The 18,791-nt window shown below is 55.3% G+C and overlaps 1 protein-coding gene across 2 annotated transcripts in view; it reads left to right on the plus strand.

The window, feature by feature from the left end:
- Positions 1–2,401: 2,401 nt before the first annotated feature.
- The window catches only part of LGR6 (leucine rich repeat containing G protein-coupled receptor 6), a 151,225-nt gene continuing 134,835 nt past the window's right edge, over positions 2,402–18,791 (plus strand). Inside the window, exon 1 of one of the 2 annotated variants that reach the window (XM_019288991.2) lies at positions 2,402–2,761. In XM_019288991.2, the coding sequence (XP_019144536.1) occupies positions 2,403–2,761 (359 nt within the window). In that variant the 5' untranslated portion in view covers position 2,402. The remainder of the gene's footprint in view (positions 2,762–18,791) is intronic. The other variant, XM_010404499.3, reaches the window with a different exon arrangement.

Below are 18,791 nucleotides of genomic sequence, written 5' to 3' on the forward strand. Positions count from 1 at the left end.
ACAGAAAAGTCAAAGTGAGGCACATGGAGAAAAGCTCTCCAGTGTCAGGACATGCTGCTCCAAAAAAGTGTGAAAATTGCAGTCGGTGCCTTCATGAGGAAATATCTCTGCTTCAGCTGAATGGTAGTTTTCAATAGGAACCTCTTCGGTGGGATTTTTTGCAAGAACTCAATAGCATGATCAGCCAGAGCCTTGGGTTCCCAAGGACAGTTCACTGAGTGAGAAATTGTGAAGAGATGGTGATGCAGTGAGGGAGAGGAGCAGGAATCACAGATAAGAGCTGCTGCTGCTGCAGCCGGGAGTGATAGGCCTGACACTTTCTCCAGACTGACTTCAGATTCCTGGCTACTGTCAGAGCATGTCCAGCCATTTCGGGCCCTGCTAGCGTGTCCCGTCTCAGAGCTGGAGGGGAGGAGTGTTGAGGGGACTCATCTCTCTGAGGAGGGCTCCCTGTCTCCCCACCAAGCAGTGATTTATATTCGGAGCTGTCAAAAGGCATTGCAACTGTTTAATCAATGACATCTCCATCACTCTTTATGATGGAAGCGCCTTTATTCCAATTAAACTAGTTCCTGCTCCTAGACCAAAATCCTCTCACTCCTCTGCACTTGGTGATGCTCTTTCCAATGACTGCAGCAGTCCCAGGGAGTCCTGAATCTGCGGGATCTGAATGCACTTGGCAAGTGAAATAGTTTCAGATCCAGCATCACCCTGGCCAGCACCCCTCAGCCAAAGTCTGTGCATCAGCCCCGAACCCTGAACTCCATCTTCAGCACAGTTTTGGGGGAGGAGATGCCCACTCTGACTCACAGGTCTCAAGGCACCCCAGCCCCGGTGAGCTGGAGCTATTTAAGTCTCCCAGTGTGCCAGTTCATCTTCCTGACCCCAGATAACCCTTCTGCCTCTTTTATCCTGTGATCATGGGGATATCAGTCAGGAAACTCTTTTGCCAGAAGGAAAGGCCCATTCAGAGGAAGCAGGAATGTGAAAGCATCTCCCAGTCTGTGCTTTGGCCACGTGGCACTTTGCCACAGCATGGTTACAGTGGGAGAGGTGACTTTGTGGGTGCAATTTGCAGCGACCCAAACCTGGGCCCTTCTTTCTCTACCTCATTCACCTCCTCCATTCATGGCTGTGGGGGAGGCAGAGGGAGGAACAAACTGGGAATCCAGATCCACCTAAAGCCCCATGGAGAGCTGTCTGCCATCAGTGTGAGAGCCGTGTTCAGCTGCTGTCCCTGTTACAGACGAGATGCTTGGCTCTGTACAGAGAGACTCGGTGTGGTTCAAGCTGTGGGGCCAGGCTTGCCCCTATCCCTCAAACCACTGCCATGGGATTACAGCAGTCACCCCATCTGAGGGCATCACAGTGGCCCTGAGCAGCCAGTGGCCATCATGAGAGAGGACACGGAGCTGTCCTTTGCAGCCTTCTCCTGTTGCAGGGCCAGCACCCTTTGCTAATCAGGTGTTTCTGCTGCCCAGAACTCGGTAGCTCCTTGATACAGAATCCTGCTCTGATGCACATCCCACATGTTCCAGGACACTATGAGGCCCTGGGCTGGCCTAGGCAGTAGCCCCTGCTAAGCCAGACCACGGCACAGGTGCAGGTGACATGGCTTCAAGCCCCACTCAGTGAACTATTCCTCTTCTTTGGCCACTTTACCCAGGGTTAGAAAGAGCTGTTGAAGCAACCCAGCCCCTGCTCCTGGCATCAGTGCTGGGCAGCTCCTGCAAAACGCAGCTCACGCATGCCCTTGATCTGGGCAAAACTGTAACAACAGCACCACGTCCCACCATGGAGCTGCACAGCATGACACTGCTGCTCCATCCCCCTGCATCTCCCCCTAGCCCCTGCCTGGTGCAAGGGGAGAGCAACGGCGCTGCTGAAGAGTCAGGGCTGGAGCTCAGGACAGACAGACAGCCAGCCTTGGGCATGGTCGCTCCCAGCAAAAAGCTTGTCCTGAGCTCCTCAGTCCTTTCTCCCCAGCTGCACCCTGACTTTCCAGTCACAGCTGAGTTTAGCAGCTAGCACAGACACAGAGTCCTTTATCTGGGGTTATATTTCAGCGTCCCAAAGTCTGGAGCCCTTGAAGTGCCTGTTGGGTACTCCTGCCTCACTACTTACACTCCTCTGCCCTGTCGGAGCCAGCTCTGCCTTCCCCTGCCCTGCTATCTCACAAAAACATGGTTACAAAACAAGCCTGGGTCCTGGAGCTATGAACAGGTCTTTATTTGTTGAGGTTTCTTTTGGTTTTTTTTTCCCCTTTCTTCCCTTTGAATGAAATTCCTGCCAGCTCTAAGAGAGAGAGAGAGAGGGAAAGAGTAGAAAGTTTAACTCCTCCCATTGGAGTGTCTCACGCCCCTGCCCAGCCCTTGAAACCCAATAACCAAGATCATTCAGCAATGCCTTCCCTTGCCTGGCTGCATCCTCACCACACCGGGACCTGCCGGGGATCCCGTGCCCGCTGCGTGCCAGGCGCCGGCACCGCTCCGCTGCGCCCCGCCGAGCCCCGCGCCCGCAGCCGGCCGGCGACACCGCGCCCCGGCCCCGCAGCCAGGGCGAGGATGGACACGCTCCTCTTCTGGGGCATTCTCCTGGCGTCCTCTGCCCGCTGCCGGGCTGTGCCTGTGGAGCCAGGTGCTGCGCCCTCCTGCCCGCCCCAGTGCCACTGCGAACAGGATGGCATCGTGCTCTCGGTGGATTGCTCCGAGCTGGGGCTTTCGGAGGTCCCTGCCAACCTGAGCCCTCTCACCGCTTACCTGTAAGTACAGCCCTTGCTGCTGCTTTTGCAGTGCTTCCCCTGGACCCCTTCAACAGCTGCAGCTTTCCTCCGGCTTGGAAGTTTTTGCCACATATTCCCGAAATTAAATTTCCTGTGGAAATTAGAAACCAAGCAAAATAGCAACAAAAAAGGCAGCTCTTTGGGCAGGACCTGCCAAGCTCCCCTCCTCCCGCGCCCCTCTGCGAGCGCTGTTTATACTGCGATGTTCTGCTCTGCTCCGTGATTGCAGCGGACCACGGGAACTGACTTGTTGGGTCGATTTTGATTGTCTGAGCACATAATGGAGTATTTTTATACAGCAATTAGGGAAAACTGCTCTGGGATCCTTCTGTCAAGCATTTCAATAGCTGCAATAACTCAGGGCTTTGCGGGGTTTGGGTTGTGCTGGCCACCAGCAGTGTCCGAGTTGCCTTTTTAAAATGAATATTAAAGTCTTGTAAGAGGTCTGGGGGGTTGGTAAGTGTTGTGTTTTGATTATTTATGTATTAATTTTATTTAAAAATTCTTGATTATCTGAATGTTTCATACCCCTTCTGATGTTAATACCCCAAAGGGTTAATTGACAGAGACTGGTGCGTTCATTTCTAGCCCTAGAGGTGGTCTCGGTGCCATCATACCGGTGATGACTGAGGATCCTGATAAACGACTGTGGAAAATCTCAGTGTTTAACCAGGAGAGGAAACATCTCTCTCAGGGAGACAAGTTCTCCCTGCGGAAGATGCTTCCTGGGTTTACAGGCAGCGCTGCAGCCACGAGCTACAGCTGTTCGGCAGACAGGCTGGGAAGGACCGCGGCATTCCGAGCTCGGAATGCAGCTGGGGCACTGCCAAGGGAAGCCGCGTGTGCCACAGCCATCACGGACCACTGGTAGCCCCAGACGGTGCTGGGGATGTTCATGTTGTGCTCAGTGTGCTGAGGGGGGACTCGAGGCTGGGAGTGGCAAACAGACCATGGTGTTGGTTTTCCGCCGTTCCTGGATTGTGCTGAGATGCAGGTGCTCAGCTGTCAGAGCAAAGCACCCGAGCCCCTTCAGGAAGGGCTTTGCGCAGCCAGGTGGGAGCTGCCCCAGCTGGGTAAGGGCTTCTCTGCTCCTCCCGCTCGCCTGAGGAGCACGGTCTTGTGCCAGCCACTGGATGGCCAGAGCTGTACTGGGTTAGCTGGGAGAGAAATAAGACGGGAAAGGACGATGTTCACTGGAGACCATGGAAGATGAGAGAAATGGGTAATGCAGGCTGAATTTCCCCTAGGAGAGGGAACCACTTGTTACATGAGATGTGACTGCACAGAACTATCCTTCGGGCTTGGTTTGGAACCGGCTGCCCACGAGTGCAAAGTCACTGGAGCATGTGGGAGAATGCAGAACATTGCAGCATTGATGCTTCTGTGGGGACAAGGGGAAGCCCCATCAGGCACCCACTTCACCCTCCGGTACCACAGGATGGGGCACCCGCTGCTCCCACTCCGCAGAGGGGACGCTGCGTGTCATCCCCACGGAGCTGTCCCTCGGGCTGGGAACTGCACAGCTGCCCGCCCACACGAACCCAGGCACATTACGGTGTTCCTGGCGCTCAGTGCCACCTTCACCCTGGCCACGGTGGTTGGAGCAGGGACACAGCTCTGGGATACGGATCCCTGTGCGTGAATCCCAGCGGGTGCGGCCAGTGCCTGCTGAGGCTGCTGGCAGAGCCCTGGATTCCACTGGGACTGGGTCCTCGGGACAGCCCCGCAGCACCCAGCACTTCGGGATGGTGCTGGTGCGGTCCCTTGGCCGCGGCCCCGCTCCCCGTGGGCTGTACCAGCCCCCGCTCCCTTGTGACTGTACCGGCCCCGCTCCCCGTGTCTGTACCAGCCCCGTTCCCCCGTGGGCTGTACCGGCCCCGTTCCCTTGTGACTGTACCGTCCCCGTTCCCTTGTGGCTGTACCGACCCCGTTCCCTTGTGGCTGTACCGGCCCCGCTCCCCCGTGGGCTGTACCGACCCCGTTCCCTTGTGGCTGTACCGGCCCCGTTCCCCCGTGGGCTGTACCGACCCCGTTCCCTTGTGGCTGTACCGGCCCCGTTCCCCCGTGGGCTGTACGGGCCCCGTTCCCTTGTGGCTGTACCGGCTCCGTTCCCCTGTGGCTGTGCCGGCCCCGTTCCCTTGTGACTGTACCGGCCCCGTTCCCCCGTGGGCTGTACCGGCCCCCTCTCTCCCGTGTCTGTACCGGCCCCGTTCCCGTGTCTGTACCGGCCCCTCTCTCTCCCGTGTTTCTACCGGCCCCTCTCTCTCCCGTGTCTCTACCGGCCCCGTTCCTGTGTCTGTACCGGCCCCTCTCTCTCCCGTGTCTGTACCGGCCCCTCTCTCTCCCGTGTCTCTACCGGCCCCTCTCTCTCCCGTGTCTCTACCGGCCCCTCTCTCTCCCGTGCCCGTACCGGCCCCGCTGCCCGTGGGCCGCTCCCCGTGGGCTCACACGGTGGCGCCAGTGACGGTCCTTTGCACGGGCAGAGCCCCCTCCCCAGCCCACGCCCGGCTGGGGGGACCCTCCGGCTGCACCGAGCGCGGGGCGGGCCCGGGGGGTGCTGGAGGGGGCCTCAGTGTTCCTCGCTCCCTCCCTCTTTGGGGAAAACCGACCCTTTTGGTGCTTATCCATTAAACCCTGCCAAGGAGAGGACGGAGCAGATATGATGGAGGCAGGAAATCAGAATGAACTGGGAATGACTGGAGGAGGACTGGAGAGCTGGGTTTTCTCTCTGCTTCTGTCACTACTGTTAGCAAGCTATGTGAGGTTAGATTCCCAGGTACAAGTGTGCAGCCAGGGCTGGTTTGTAAAAGCAAATCAGCACAAATTTTGTAGAAAGTATGGATATTGGAGTGAGATCTAAGTTCTTCATGGAAATACAGGCTCAAACTCCACATTCAAATACATAAAGAAACGCCAGACTGCTTTGGAGAGCTACAAGGGCTGAAGAGAGAGCCCTGGAATGGCAGCAGGAGCATGGAGCTGGTGGGCAGCTGCTCGCAAAACTTTCCGGCTTCTTTGCTCCGTGCTCTGTCTTCTCAGCAAGTCACTGGCACAGTGCAGAGCAGGACTTCCTCCCGAGCAAAATAAAGGATCCTCGTAATCACCTCTGATTAGACACTGCCTCACCACTAATGAGCTGGTGCCCATGCCCCATCCTGACCGTGCTGTGCCTCCACCATGCCTGTCTCTCTGCAAGAATCCTGTCCTTGCTCCCTCCTGCACCTCTCTGAACTTGACCCTGATCCCACCCATCCAAAGCCGAGTGTTTTCAGTGGAGACATCGCTGGCAAAATTGCAGCTGTGGTCAAGGAGAGGGGAGAGATTTCCCCTTTAGCTGATGTGCCAGTGAGTCCCCACAGCCCTGTATCACACACCACATCTCTGTCTCTCAACGTGTGTCAGAGGGTTGACCTGGGGCTGCAGCAGAGGTGGCTGGAGCTACTGGGGACTGACTGGAAAGGACAGCAGCAAGCTGGGGGTGCAGGAGAGTGGAGCTGCGTAGGGGAAGATTCCTCTGCGGCAGACAGGTGACTGCGCAAAGGGGCTCAGAGGAGGATGGGGAAATGGGAAAAGCTGCTTGGTGCTTAAAATATTATCTTAGCTGTGATCCCTGGCACCACTGCACACCAGTGCCCCACCTCAGATTCCCTAGGGCAGGTGTTGCACCACCTGGGCTGGTGCAGTTCAGTCCCCAGCTGTCCCCATGGCTGTCACCAGGAAGATGCCCGTAGTTGGGTGCAGGTGCTCAGTGCAGCCCCCTGTCCTAGGATGGCATCCTGATCCCCCTCATCCCCATGTATCTGGCTACAAGCCCCTGCAAGGGGGACAGGTGGCAATGCTGGGGGTGAAGGGATGCTCTCACTTTGCTAAGGCTGCTCCTCTTCCACCATAAAAAAATTGACACCATGTTGCTTGTGCCTGCCAGGCCCCTCCTAGGGAGGTGCTGTCCTGTCCAGCTGTCATTTGCAGGAAAGGAATGGAGAGTCTGTCTCAGCAGAGGACACCTTGGGATGGAAAGGCAGCAGCAATAGGGCCATGGCCACATGTGGACTTCAGCTGGCCAGGGAACACACACAGCCCCACACCCTGCACAGGTATAGAGGGATCTGACACATCTTGCAGTGCCTTATCCCCAGCCTGGACTAAGCATACATGGGGAGGGACTGGAAGGATTGCCCAGATATCCTAGGCTGGAAGACACCTCTGGAGGTCTCTTATCCACATTCAAACAGGTCCATCCTGTGAGGCTGGTCAGGATCTTCTCCAGTAGGTAAACCTGGATAATCTTAGTAGTACCTCTAAGATTCCCTCACCTTTTCCCCATTGTTTACTATCCCGTTTGTCCTAATATCTAATTGCAATTTCCTGTGGTTCCTCTTGTGCCCATTACCTCCCATCCTTCCCCTGCACAACTCCAAGGAGACATTGGCTCGGGCTTCTCTACACCCTTCCAGTCAATAGTTAAAAGAGCAGAACACTCCTCCATTCCTCCTTTTCTTGTGAAGGCTGATCAAACCTACTGGTGTGAGCAGTGTGTGGGCCTCGGGCAGGGTGGGGAGCACCGCCCTGTGGAAGAGCGGGCCATGGAGATGCTGCAGGGGAAGAGATGAGGATGAAGGACACAAACCTGGAGGGTGCCAGACACCAATGGCACCGTGGCTCAAAGCTCAGCTGGAGGAGCCATCCCCCACTTCCCAAGGGTCTCAGGTCTCCCCATCCTTATGGAGGGGTCAGGCAGTTCTGCTGCTCTGTGCCCCCTCCCCAGAAACACCGGTGCCTGCTGTGTTCCTGTCCCAGGCCCCTGCACACCTTGCCGTGGAGCCAGGCACAGGCCGCTGCCTGCAGGGCTGTTCTCTGCCCTGGGAAACCAGCACAGACCTGGGGCAGGACACAACTGATGAGGCTGTCAGGCTGCTGCTGTCACAGCAGGGTCTGGGGGGAGGGAAAAGCAGAAGATCCTGGCTGCTCCCAGGTATCACCAGGCATCTCAAGAGGCTTCCCAGACAGAAAGCTTCTCATTCCCCCAGCTCATTCCTTTGAGCTGAATGGGACCAGGAGCCCTCAGGGCTGTTCTCACCTTGCAGAGACATTTTGAGACACTGCCTGGAATTTAGCATCCCGCTGGGAGTCTGGGGCTCTGCCTCACCCACTCTCTCCTCTGAGCACCCCCCGGAATCAGGTGCTACATGACCCCTGACAGGGAGACAGGGATGCTTTGAAGCTGAGCAGACACTTCCCAGGTCACACTGTGCTGGACCCAATGCTGGATAGGGCAGAGTGAGGGAAATACACCTTTTTCTTGACATTTGCATCTTCTAAAGACCCACAGAACTGCAGGTAGGTGAGGCAGCAGGTTTGGAGGCTCAGGACATAGCTGGTGCCTGCAGCAAGTCAAGCAGCAGGGGTGAAGGCAGCTCCCCTCAGCCCGAATCCCTCCCCATGTGCCAACATCTGCCCCCTGCAGCCCCCGCTGTGGGAAGGACAGCCACCACAACCCCCTGAGATGGGGAGCACCCCAAGAGCTGCCAGAGGAGCTGGGACACCAATGGGGGGGACAGGATGCTGCCCTCTGGAAGCCTGGGCAGGCAGGACAGCTGTGAGGAGGTGTTGGGGCTGAAGGGGTGACTGGGTCTCCAAGGAGCTGGGGTTTCCTGCAGGGGTGACAGGGACCTCTGTGTGCCTTTGGGACAGTCACACACCCGAGGGAGAAAGAGGGAGCAGCCAAAAATGCAGAGAGCACAAAATCCCAATGCAAAGCGTAAATTAGGTCCTTCCTGGGGCCAGTGCTGCTCTCGTCCCCCAGGTGATGTCGCACAGACATCACCCATCCTGTCCCCATCCTGTGCCTGAGGCTTGCCCAGTGCCAGGGCCCATCCACAGCTGCTTCCTCATGCCATGGTCACCACAGGAGCCCCAGTGTTGCACCAGGACCCATCCAAACACACCACAAAGGTGCAGACTCACTCCCAGACCCTTCCACTCCTCAAGCCACGACAGCGCCCAGGACTATCAAATGTTACTATCAGTTGGCCAGCAGACTAAGGGCTGCTCTCTGCTTGACCTTCTTTCCTGCTGGCAGACCAAGAGGAAGTGCCATTCCCTCCCTGTACAGCCCAAAGTCCATGGTCTCATCCTCGGGAATGCCCAGAATGCCTGGGAGAAGGGCAGCCAAAGCAGGAGCAGCGGGAAACCTCTGTGGGCTCGGGGTCGTGGATGAGGGAGATAAAGCTGGTGAGAGGCACTTGAAGAGCTGGGCTCTGCACACTGCAGTGGAGTCACAGGGTCATATTCACCATTTATCAGCTTTGAGGAATTTTTTTTTCCACACTTAAAATATCAGGGCTGACAAGGATTTCCCACTGTCAGGGATTTGGGTTCCTTCGAAGGGACTCTACAAAGTCCATCTGCTGACTCCATAGAGGCGCTTCACATGCGCACAGGTGTGCTCTGCATCCTTGCTGCATCCTTACCAGCAGGATTTCAAAGATTTCAAGGGCAGGCCACCTGAGTTCAACTCCAATTGCCCAGCACCTCAATTACAACCTCAGGGTCTCCTGTGGCTGACAGTTTTGCTGGCATGGTGCTAGGAAGGCCCCAGGGGGGAACATCTCCCAGCACTCATGAATGACGACACTTTGGAATACCCCAATGGGCTGGCCCAAACCAGGACCTGCCTGAGCCCCAGATTTCAGCTGCTGGCACCAAATCCAACCCAGGCTCTGGCTGGTGTTTCCCTCTGGAGCAGGCAGATGACCACTAACCAGGAACGGTGTAATTCCTGTCCTGTGCTCCCCAGCCGGTGAGGAGGAGAAAACCAAGCAGAAAAAACCTGGGATCAGGCACAGCTTGAAGAGTGGCTTGTGAGAGAAACAAGGAGACAGCACAGCTCTTGAGCAAGTGTTTCCAAATGGCCTTTTGTGCTCCCTGGGCAAGGTGGAACCCCCAGCCCAGCCGAGAGCTGAAATGTCCTGGTCCCTTGGCCCACAGCAGTGCTCAGTGGGCCTTCATCCCTGCGGTGAGGATGATGAGCATGGTCCTACAGATGCTTCATGGTTGTGTGTCTGGACTCGAGGCTCAGGGCAGAGCAGTGGGAAGACACCAAACTCCACAGCAAGCAGACAAAATAGCGGTGAGGGAGAGAGTGAGGGATGGGTGGGAGTGCTCAGAGCAAAGCCAGAATTGCAGGACCATTAATCATAGAGCCACAGAATAGTTTGGGTTGGAAGGGACCTTAAAGATCATCTCATTCCACCTTCCACCATCCAGGTTGCTCCAAGCTCTGCCCAGCCTGGTCTGGGACATTTCCAGGGATGGGGCAGCCACAGCTTCTCTGGGCACCCTGTGCCAGGGCCTCAGCACCCTCAAAGAAAGAATTTCTTAATGAACATATAATCTAACCCTGCCATCTGCCTGTGGGAAGCCACTGTCCCTTATCCTGTCACTATCTGCCCATGTAAAAAGCTGCTCTCCCTCTTTTCTTTAAGCCCCTTTAGGCACTGGAAGGGGCTCTAAGGTCTCCCCAGAGCCTTCTCTTCTCCAGGCTGAGCCCCACATCTCTCAGCCTGCCTTAATAGTGAGGTCAGTCCTAGAGCTGCCCGAAGAACATGTTTGATGGGATGGTTTTCCAAGCAAGATCTCATTTAATTGAAAAAGAAAAGCTTAATGAAAATGGACAGTGCTCATGGGACTGTAAACGGTAGAAATGTAGTAACAAGTTCAATCAGGAGAGATTATTTCAGTGTTTTCACTTTGAGGTGTCTTTCTAAAAAAGAGTTTCCATTTACATATTTTCACCTGCTGGTGCTACATTTACCCACAGGCAATTTAATGTTCACATTGCAGGACTTCAAGACTACCAGAGCAAAGCGTTTTGCTGTTTTTAAAACACAGTATATTGATTTTTTTGTTCTATACTAAATATTGACAATGCTGGCTCTTTGTTCTAGGTTCAAGGGAAAGGAAGTTCAGAAGTCTCTGAATTTCCAGTGAGGTTCATGACATCTCCTCCACTTTTCCTCCTGTTGCATCATCTCCCAGGCCCTTTCATAGGCTCTGCTCCCTTTCTGCTCTTGACGTCATGAGGCAGAAGCACTTTGGGTCCAGCAGTGTTCACTTAACTTGGCTGCTGTTTCCCCAGTGTGGATACTGCTGGGATTAGTGGGAGTGGGATTTCCTCCAGTGCTCTCTGGAGGAAATGGTCCATGAAGGAGGGTTGCATTCCTCAAGTCCTCCCAGCCACAACAGGCAGTGCTGCAGGTGACAATGCAGAGGGCTGTGCCTATAGTGCCATCACTGCTGGGACTCCCCCACGATCTCAGCTCAGAAGGAAAGAGGCATCTCCTGCAGGGCTGTTGGGAAGTGCTAAAAGGTATCTGGATGTGAGCAGGTGTCTCATTCTTGGTGGGGCACTTTCAGAGTACCATAGAACCATGGAATCTTCTGAGCTGGAAGGGACCCACAAGATTTGCTGAATTCGACTCCTGCATGAGAGGAGATGCAGGATCTGCCCCATCCCAAAGGCACCGGCTGGTGCCCGGGTCACTGCAGGAGAGGCAGCAGCCAAACTTTTGGTGCGCTCGCTGCGCTCCCCGGCAGAAGGGAGCAGGTGTAGGGATGGGGAGCGCGGGGGGAAGGTAGCGCAGAGGTGTTTGGAGCCACTGCGCACAGAGCTGGGGCTGTGCCGGGGATGGACAGCCGTGCAGAACCGCCAGCACGCCTCCTCCCTCCTCCCTGCCGCGGCGAGCGCTGCCGGGACAGCCCGGCCGGGGCTGCAGGAGCCGCTCCGCTCGTGCTTTGAGGGATGCCGAGGGATGCAGCGCCGTGCCCGGAGCCTGGCCGGAGGGCCGGAGGCCGGAGGGAGCTGCTGCCCGCCCGCCCCGTGCCCCGGGCTCCAGCCCCGCAGGCGGGGCCCCGCTCAGCCCCGGCCGCTTCTCCTCCCCAGCGCTCCCGAGAGCCGCGGCAGAGCCCAGCGCTCTGCGGAGTCCTCGCACCGCAAAGCCTCGCTCCCCCCTCTGCTCCCTGCCCGCCCCCCGGGCTAAGCAATATGCCACGGCCTCCCCTCTCTCCCGCCCTTTCTTGAAGAATAAGCTCATAAATCTGCCTGGGGCAACGAAAACACTGAGCTCATGGCCCTTAGATCTGTGTGGGAGGAGCTCTCGCTGGCGATTAAAGGAGTTTAAGGTTTGCTTTGAAAAGCTCTTTGATTCTGGTAGGGGCTCTGGTGCCAAAAGGCAGCGATGGGGCTGCAAATGCCTCTCCCCCTCTGCACCTGCCTGGGTCAGGGAGCAGCAGCGGCGTGGGGGAGGGAAGGGGAAGCGCAGCGCTCGCAGCGCTCTGCAGCGGCAGCTGAGGGACCCCTGCCACCCCTCTGCCAACTGCAGGGCAGTGGCTGCTGCTGCCCTGGAGACCAGACACTTCAGCCGGGATGCCAAAGTGCCTCCATGCCTGTGGAACACGCTGCTCCCCCAGATCCTTCTTCCTCCGAGGAGCTGGGTTGGTTCTCAGGCACGGGGTCCTGCCTGTGTGACAAGGACCCAAGGGAGAGGAGCGGAGGTCAGGACAGGGATCACCAAGCAGCGCTCTGAAAAGCAGTGGGAAGGGATAGGGCAGGGCTGTCAGGGCCGGGAGGAGCCTGGGGTCTTGGAGAATGAATTGAGTTTAGTAGGGGAAGAAAAGAGATCAGAAACGGTCTTCATGAGGAACAGCGGGACTAAGCACAAGCATCCTGGTGCAGCCCAGTCAAAAGAGAGCCAGGCTCCAGCCTGCGTGGAGGCAGGAGCTGTGCCAGAATGGAGAGCAGGGGGAGGATTCAGGGAGGCTCAGGTGGTGCCTCCTGTCCTGCAGGGATGCATCAAGGACCCAGAAAGGGCTAATGTAAAACCATTCCCAGATGCACCAGCCCCAGGTTTGCTGGCAGTGAGGAAGGAGGGCAGCTCCCAGTCTCCTCCCCTCCATGGATGACAAGTCTCTCAAGCTATCCACAGCTCTCTGTCTCCCTTTGCCTTGTTTGCAGGCCTTCCTGTAGCTGTTTAAAGCTCTTTGAAGGATTTGCAAATGAAAAGCAGTCCCCATGGGAGTGGAGCGAGTAGAACACACCTGTAAGGGCAGGACATGCTCAAGGGACATGCTGTCTCTTCTTGTGAGCAGCCACAGGTCCCACTACAAAGAGAGCCCGGGAGACAGGATGGTTTCCAGTACTGAACATCCCCGTGGGGCACCAATTAGGAACATTCCCTTTGTTCAAAGGGAAGGTGAAGCCCAAGCACCACGTGTCATCCCATCAGATGTGCCACGGTGGGAACTGCAGGGGTGGAAGGGGAGCAGAAATGAGGCCTCGTCTGCCAAGTATGGTGGGGGAGACGAGGGGCGTGCAGGCATGGGGGCTGCTGGGAGGGTGCCCCACACACAGGGTGAAAGGCTTTGTAATGTGATGCTGAGCCCTGAAGACCACCAGCCCCTGGGACATTCCCCCTGGCCGGTGGCACCTCCTGGAGCTGGCAATGCCACGGGCATGGAGCAATGGGTGCTGCTGGCAGTGTGACATGTGGCCAACATCAGGGATCTTAGGGACCTGCAGGATCAGAAGGCACAAGGCACCTTCCCAAGGATGTTATCTGATGTGGGGATGGCTCTGGGTATAATTGCATCTTGAAACTTCAAGAGAACTCACAATTGTGGGCTATTCTTAACCTCAGTAAAGCAAATGTTCATCTTTGCATGAAACCTGCAGGAAAGACATTTGTACCTTTAGACAGAAATTAATCTTCCCTCTTTCCCAGAGAACACAAGAAAAAATTCTGGTTGTAGGAAACAGTATCTGCAGTTCTGCTTTATCCCTGGTTCTGCATCCCTGTAAGTGTCCCCACCAGCCCCTCAGCACCTGGGGGCTGGGAAAGGAAACGGCCACGTGAGCGTTTCATTTATAGAATCACGGAGTCCCAGGATGGTTTGGGTTGGAAGGGACCTTAAAGCCCATCCCATTCCACCCCCTGCCATGGGCAAGGACACCTTCCACTAGCCCAGGTTGCTCCAAGCCCCATCCAGCCTGGCCTTGGACACTTCCAGGGATCCAGGGGCAGCCACAGCTGCTCTGGGCACCCTGTGCCAGGGCGTGCCCACCCTCACAGGGAGAAGTCCTTCCCAATATCCCATCTATCCCTGCCCTCTGGCAATGGGAAGTCATTCCCTCCTGTCCTGTCCTTCCAGGCCCTCGTCCAAAGTCCCTCTCCAGCTCTCCTGGATCCCCTTTAGGCCCTGGAAGGGGCTCTGAGGTCTCCCTGGAGCTTCCTCCAGGTGAACACCCCCAGCTCTCCCAGCCTGGCTCCAGAGCAGAGGGGCTCCAGCCCCGTGACCAGCTTAGAGGCCTCCTCTGGGCTCGTTGCATTCGGTGACTCCCCAGGCAGCCCTGAGACATCCTGGCCAAGGACACGACCCTGGACTTCTGTGCTGCTCAGCTCACTGCTCCCAAGGGAAGAACGAGACACAGATCCATGGGGCTGCACCCTCTGGCTTTCTTCTCCCTGGACACAGGGCCATGGGGGTGGTCAGATACCATCCCAAGCTGTTGTCCCAGATGTTGCCCCAAGGCCCCATCCCAAAACTGGAAGGTCTCCTCATGTACCAAAGGACAGAGATGTACCTTTAGGGTCAGCTGTGTGGTTTTGGCAGAACCAAAGGCACCACAGCCAGGACAGGACCTTGATTATAGGTGCAGGTGAGGTTTGTACTGCTGCACTCATTTCCTGTGGCAAAGTGTTCCACAGATTAATGAGGTCCTATGGCACAGACTGGTTTTACATGTGCCCTAGAAACGCCGTGTGGGGCTTTCTAGAGCATGGGGCAGCCTCCCCATGCATGCTGGCTGTAACTGCTCTTCCACTCAGGGCCAAGCAGCAGGTTCCTGCGCTGCAGGTTGTGTTTGCAGCTGCGTCCTGTGCAGGGAAGTGCCTGCCAGTTTAGGTATTGTAGTGCTTTCATGTGGTGCAAGACAGCAGAAGATTTATTAGTGACAAAAGCATGAATGCTGGAAGCCGTGATTTATTGAAGAAGGGGGAGAGGAAATGTGTTGCAGCCCGTGCTGGTTAGTGTGGTGTGTCTGAGGTGAGCTCGCACATGCTGTGAAAACCGCCCTGCTCCTCCTCGGAGAGCTCTGCCTCACCTGGCGAGACCATGGGGTGGGCCCACTCCTCTTCCAGGGGGTGACTTTACCCTGACCCTCTCACAGATGCTCTGAGGAAAGGGTTTCTCCTAGGGGAAGGGACACAAGGACTCCGACTTTTGGAAACAGGTGCCCCACAAGCTTTGGCTCCCTTGTATAGGTGGGAGATACAAAGGACAGTGCAGCACAAGGCACCAGGTTTCTAGCTCTGTCCCAGCCTTAGGGTTGACCCCAAAGCTCTCTTCCTTTCCTGTGCCTCAGTCTCCCTATCTTTAAAGCACCACTAATGAACCCTTCCCAACATGCTTTGAGATTAATTGATCAAACTGGGGCTACAGAAGAGCTGGAGACTCTCTGCACTTTCCAGCCACATGTCTGGACCTCTCGAGCTAAAACACCTTTTAAAAGTTTATTAAATAGTTCTTGAGGCTTCCATTTGTTCAGCCACCACGTGAAGAAAAGCACCACTGAACTCTCAGATTTAGTGCCTGCCTTTCATGTCCGCTGACCTCATCCCTTCTCGCTCACAGAGCAGCCACAAGTCAGAGCAGCTACTGGAACACTCCTCACAGCCACAGGCAGCAGCTGCTTGGAGTTCCTGGGCAGCACTGGAGAACTCCACGGAGGAAGTGAACCCAGCTAGGAAATGTCAGCTTGGCCAGAGATGCTGTAAACCCCAATTCTGTTTTCTGTAGGAAGCTGCTCTACTTTCAGCACACTTCTTCCTGAATGGATGGGGGTAAATAACAGCTAGTTCAGCTCTTTGCTGGACCTAAAAGGGAGGGGAAAGGCTGGCTTGGGTTAAAAAACAAGGGGTGTTCTTTTCAGGTTTCCCAGGCAATTAAAACTAAACCAAACCAAAACACGTTTTCTCTGACTATCTCCAAAACACTTTGCTTTGACCCAAGACAGAGTGCTTTCTTTTTTGAGTCACCTGAAAATCTCTAAACCCTTAAAAAAAAAAGTATCTTACAATGAAAACTTCCACCATCTCCCCCCAGCCCCACTGGTTTTTTTTAGGGAAGCATAATTTTTCCGTGAATTTACTTTTGACCAAAATGCTGTAGGTTCTACCTGACCTGGAAGTCACAGTCATTTAGCTGAGCTTGTGCTGTCACTTTCCCTTTCAACATTGTTTCTGGCTTTTCACCTCCCACTGCACAGACACAAAGGTCTCATGGGAGCATCACCCTCATCCCAGGGCTGTGCTGAGTTCCCAGGGAGACTAAAGAGGGGCTGGGAGAGGGAAGGAAAGAATCCATGAAGGCTCTTTTTAGCTTCAGAGAGCTCCTCTGGCTCTTCTGACTACCTCTGGCTACTGCCAAGGCACCTTTGAAACACCTTTGAAACATCTCCAGCATGTTGGGCACCATGACTGGGCTGGAGGGGAAATCCACATTCCCTTTGAAGTCTGGATACTTGAACAGTCTTAGAATTATAGGGCTGTAATGTACAGGAATGTGTGGGGCTGTAATTGTGACTTAGATCCTTGGATGAAAGGTGCTATGTACATACAAAAGGTATTATCATTATTGCTACTATTATTACTATTATTATTACTATTATTATTGCTATTATTATTATTATAGGCCTGCAATATGTGGATTGGAGATGAAAGTAGCACCAAAAGATCCTGAAATACAAGATGTGTCTTAAGGAAATTTCAGCTTGAAATTAGGTTTGTCTACACAGGAAAAGCGGAGCCGACTGGCTCCGCTGCACTGACAGCTCTGGGGTTTGATGGAAGAACTGCTGTATGCAGGCATGATTCCCAAATCCAAGTTTCTCTGACCTTCAGAAAGGTGTCTCCAGCAGGAGCAATTCCAGAGCAGCTCTAGCAGAGAAAGTGAGATCAGGCATTTTCACCATTCTTTATGAGACACCCTGATTGCTCTGTAGCCATCACAAAATAAGTCCCTGGTGTTTGAGCCATTGGGTAGGAGGTGTTTGGGAACTGGTGTCCTGGAGGCTGGAAGGGAGCCTGGAGCAAGCTCCCGGTGTCGCTGGGCACAGAGGGAGCTCCTGTGCATTGGTCCTGCTGCCCTCCAGCAGAGACGGGTCCAGATCCAGCATCCTGCGCTCCTCATCCTCCTTCCAGCCACCAACCACCTCTCTCCCAGAGCAGCCTGGACGCAGTGCATGGAGAAATCCAGGATCACCTTTGATCCTTGTACGTGCTGTGGGTCTGCACAGCCTTTGCCATCAGCCTCTCGTCGTTGTCCTGCCCTGGTCTGCACCCATGTCCCATTAACAAGGGGGGCCATAAGTGAAGCCAGGCACTGGAGTGCGACTCCCAAGGACAATCTCGTGGGGATTTTCTCCTGTGTCACCGGCTCTGCAGAGCATCAGGTTTCACTTTCTACCTGAACCGCAGGGGCCGCAGAGCGGTAACTGACTCACACTGGGGAGGAGCGGGGGATGAGTCAGGTCCATCCACAGCAGCTTTTCCATTGCTAAACTCCCACAAGAGCCATCTGGCTCCTCGCAGGAGGGTTCAGCTCCCCAGCCCTGCCCAGCTCTTTCCCAATTGCACTGATGAGCGGAGCTTTTCCCCGGCACAGTCGGGAGCGCTGGTGCCTCACCGCCCGCAGGGTGAACCGTGCGGCCCAGGAGCTCCAGCAGCAGCGTGTGCTGGAGACGGGAAGATGCTCGCCAGCCACTTGACAGCAGAAGAAAGGCTGCTCTCGGTGCGTGGGGACCACCCACCAGAGGATAAGACAAAGCAAGAGCTCTGATGCCTTGTGGCTTCCTGGTGACACCATGAAGTCTGCCACCGCTAATGGAAACCCGCTCGTTCCTCGGGGTAGCAGACATCCGCGAAAGCAGCCAACTCTCAGCATCTCTGAAACACAGCCTGTCCCTCCCGAGGAGCTGCCAGGCCATCGCTGGGCTTGGCTGGAGAGCCCCTCAGCCCAAATCCCTGCAGGCATCTCATTGTCCTTAGAAGGCAGTGAGCACGGTGAGGAATGTGCTGGGATTCGTCTCCTACCTTGGACTCTGAGTCCCCGCCGAGAAGCCGAGTATCAAACAGCATGGAGCTGCACTCCTCCTCTGCTGCCGCAAATGCTCGGAGACTCTTCGTCTATAAATCATGCCCTGTTTTGGGAGGCAGGCCTTGGATGCTTGCTGGCCACAGAGGCCCAGGCTGTTCTGGTTTAGGTGCTGGCAGGATCAGCAGCTCCCCGGGGAAGCGTTCAGAAATGACCGGATTGTCAGCACTGGTACCGCAAGGGAAGCCTGCCCACGTGGGCTGCGTCAGAAGGAAGGAATGACAGGATCCTGTCAGCCATGTGTCCCCACAACCAGGATTCATCCTTTGGGTTGGATCCTCACTTTCTTCTGGCTGACTTTCACAGCTGCTGTTTTTGAAATGCACTCCTGAGAAGGCCAGAAGTCCAAAAGGCATTTTTCAAGAGCTTTCAGCCATGGCATTTCTTTTCGGGAAGTCTTTGGTCTGAACATGGATAATTATCAGCCAAAAATGACTGAAAACCACCAGCAATTTTCAGTTCTGATAAAAATGCTATTCTCTCTTTTACAGTGTCAACAACTGTGTTTTGCTCCTTGTTCATTATGGTTTCCTGCAAGACGAGTCAAATATCTGCAGGCAGCTATTCCCTGGGATCCCAGCAGTTTATCCATCTCTGTCACCCAACATAGTCCCTTCTCCCAGGACATTTCTGTTACCTCCAAGAACAAGCAGAATGCTGCTCTGGCCCAGGGTCCGAGCTGTGTGTGGATGGCAATAACATTTATGGAGCTGGCTGGGTTGCTCTTTGCTCCACTGTGAGGCTCAGCTCAGAGAGGAAGGGCAAGCCACAGCTCAGAATGGTGCTGGCTGATAAAGTCAGG

This window comes from Corvus cornix, chromosome 26 (assembly GCF_000738735.6).
Source record: "Corvus cornix cornix isolate S_Up_H32 chromosome 26, ASM73873v5, whole genome shotgun sequence".
Lineage (NCBI taxonomy): Eukaryota > Metazoa > Chordata > Aves > Passeriformes > Corvidae > Corvus > Corvus cornix.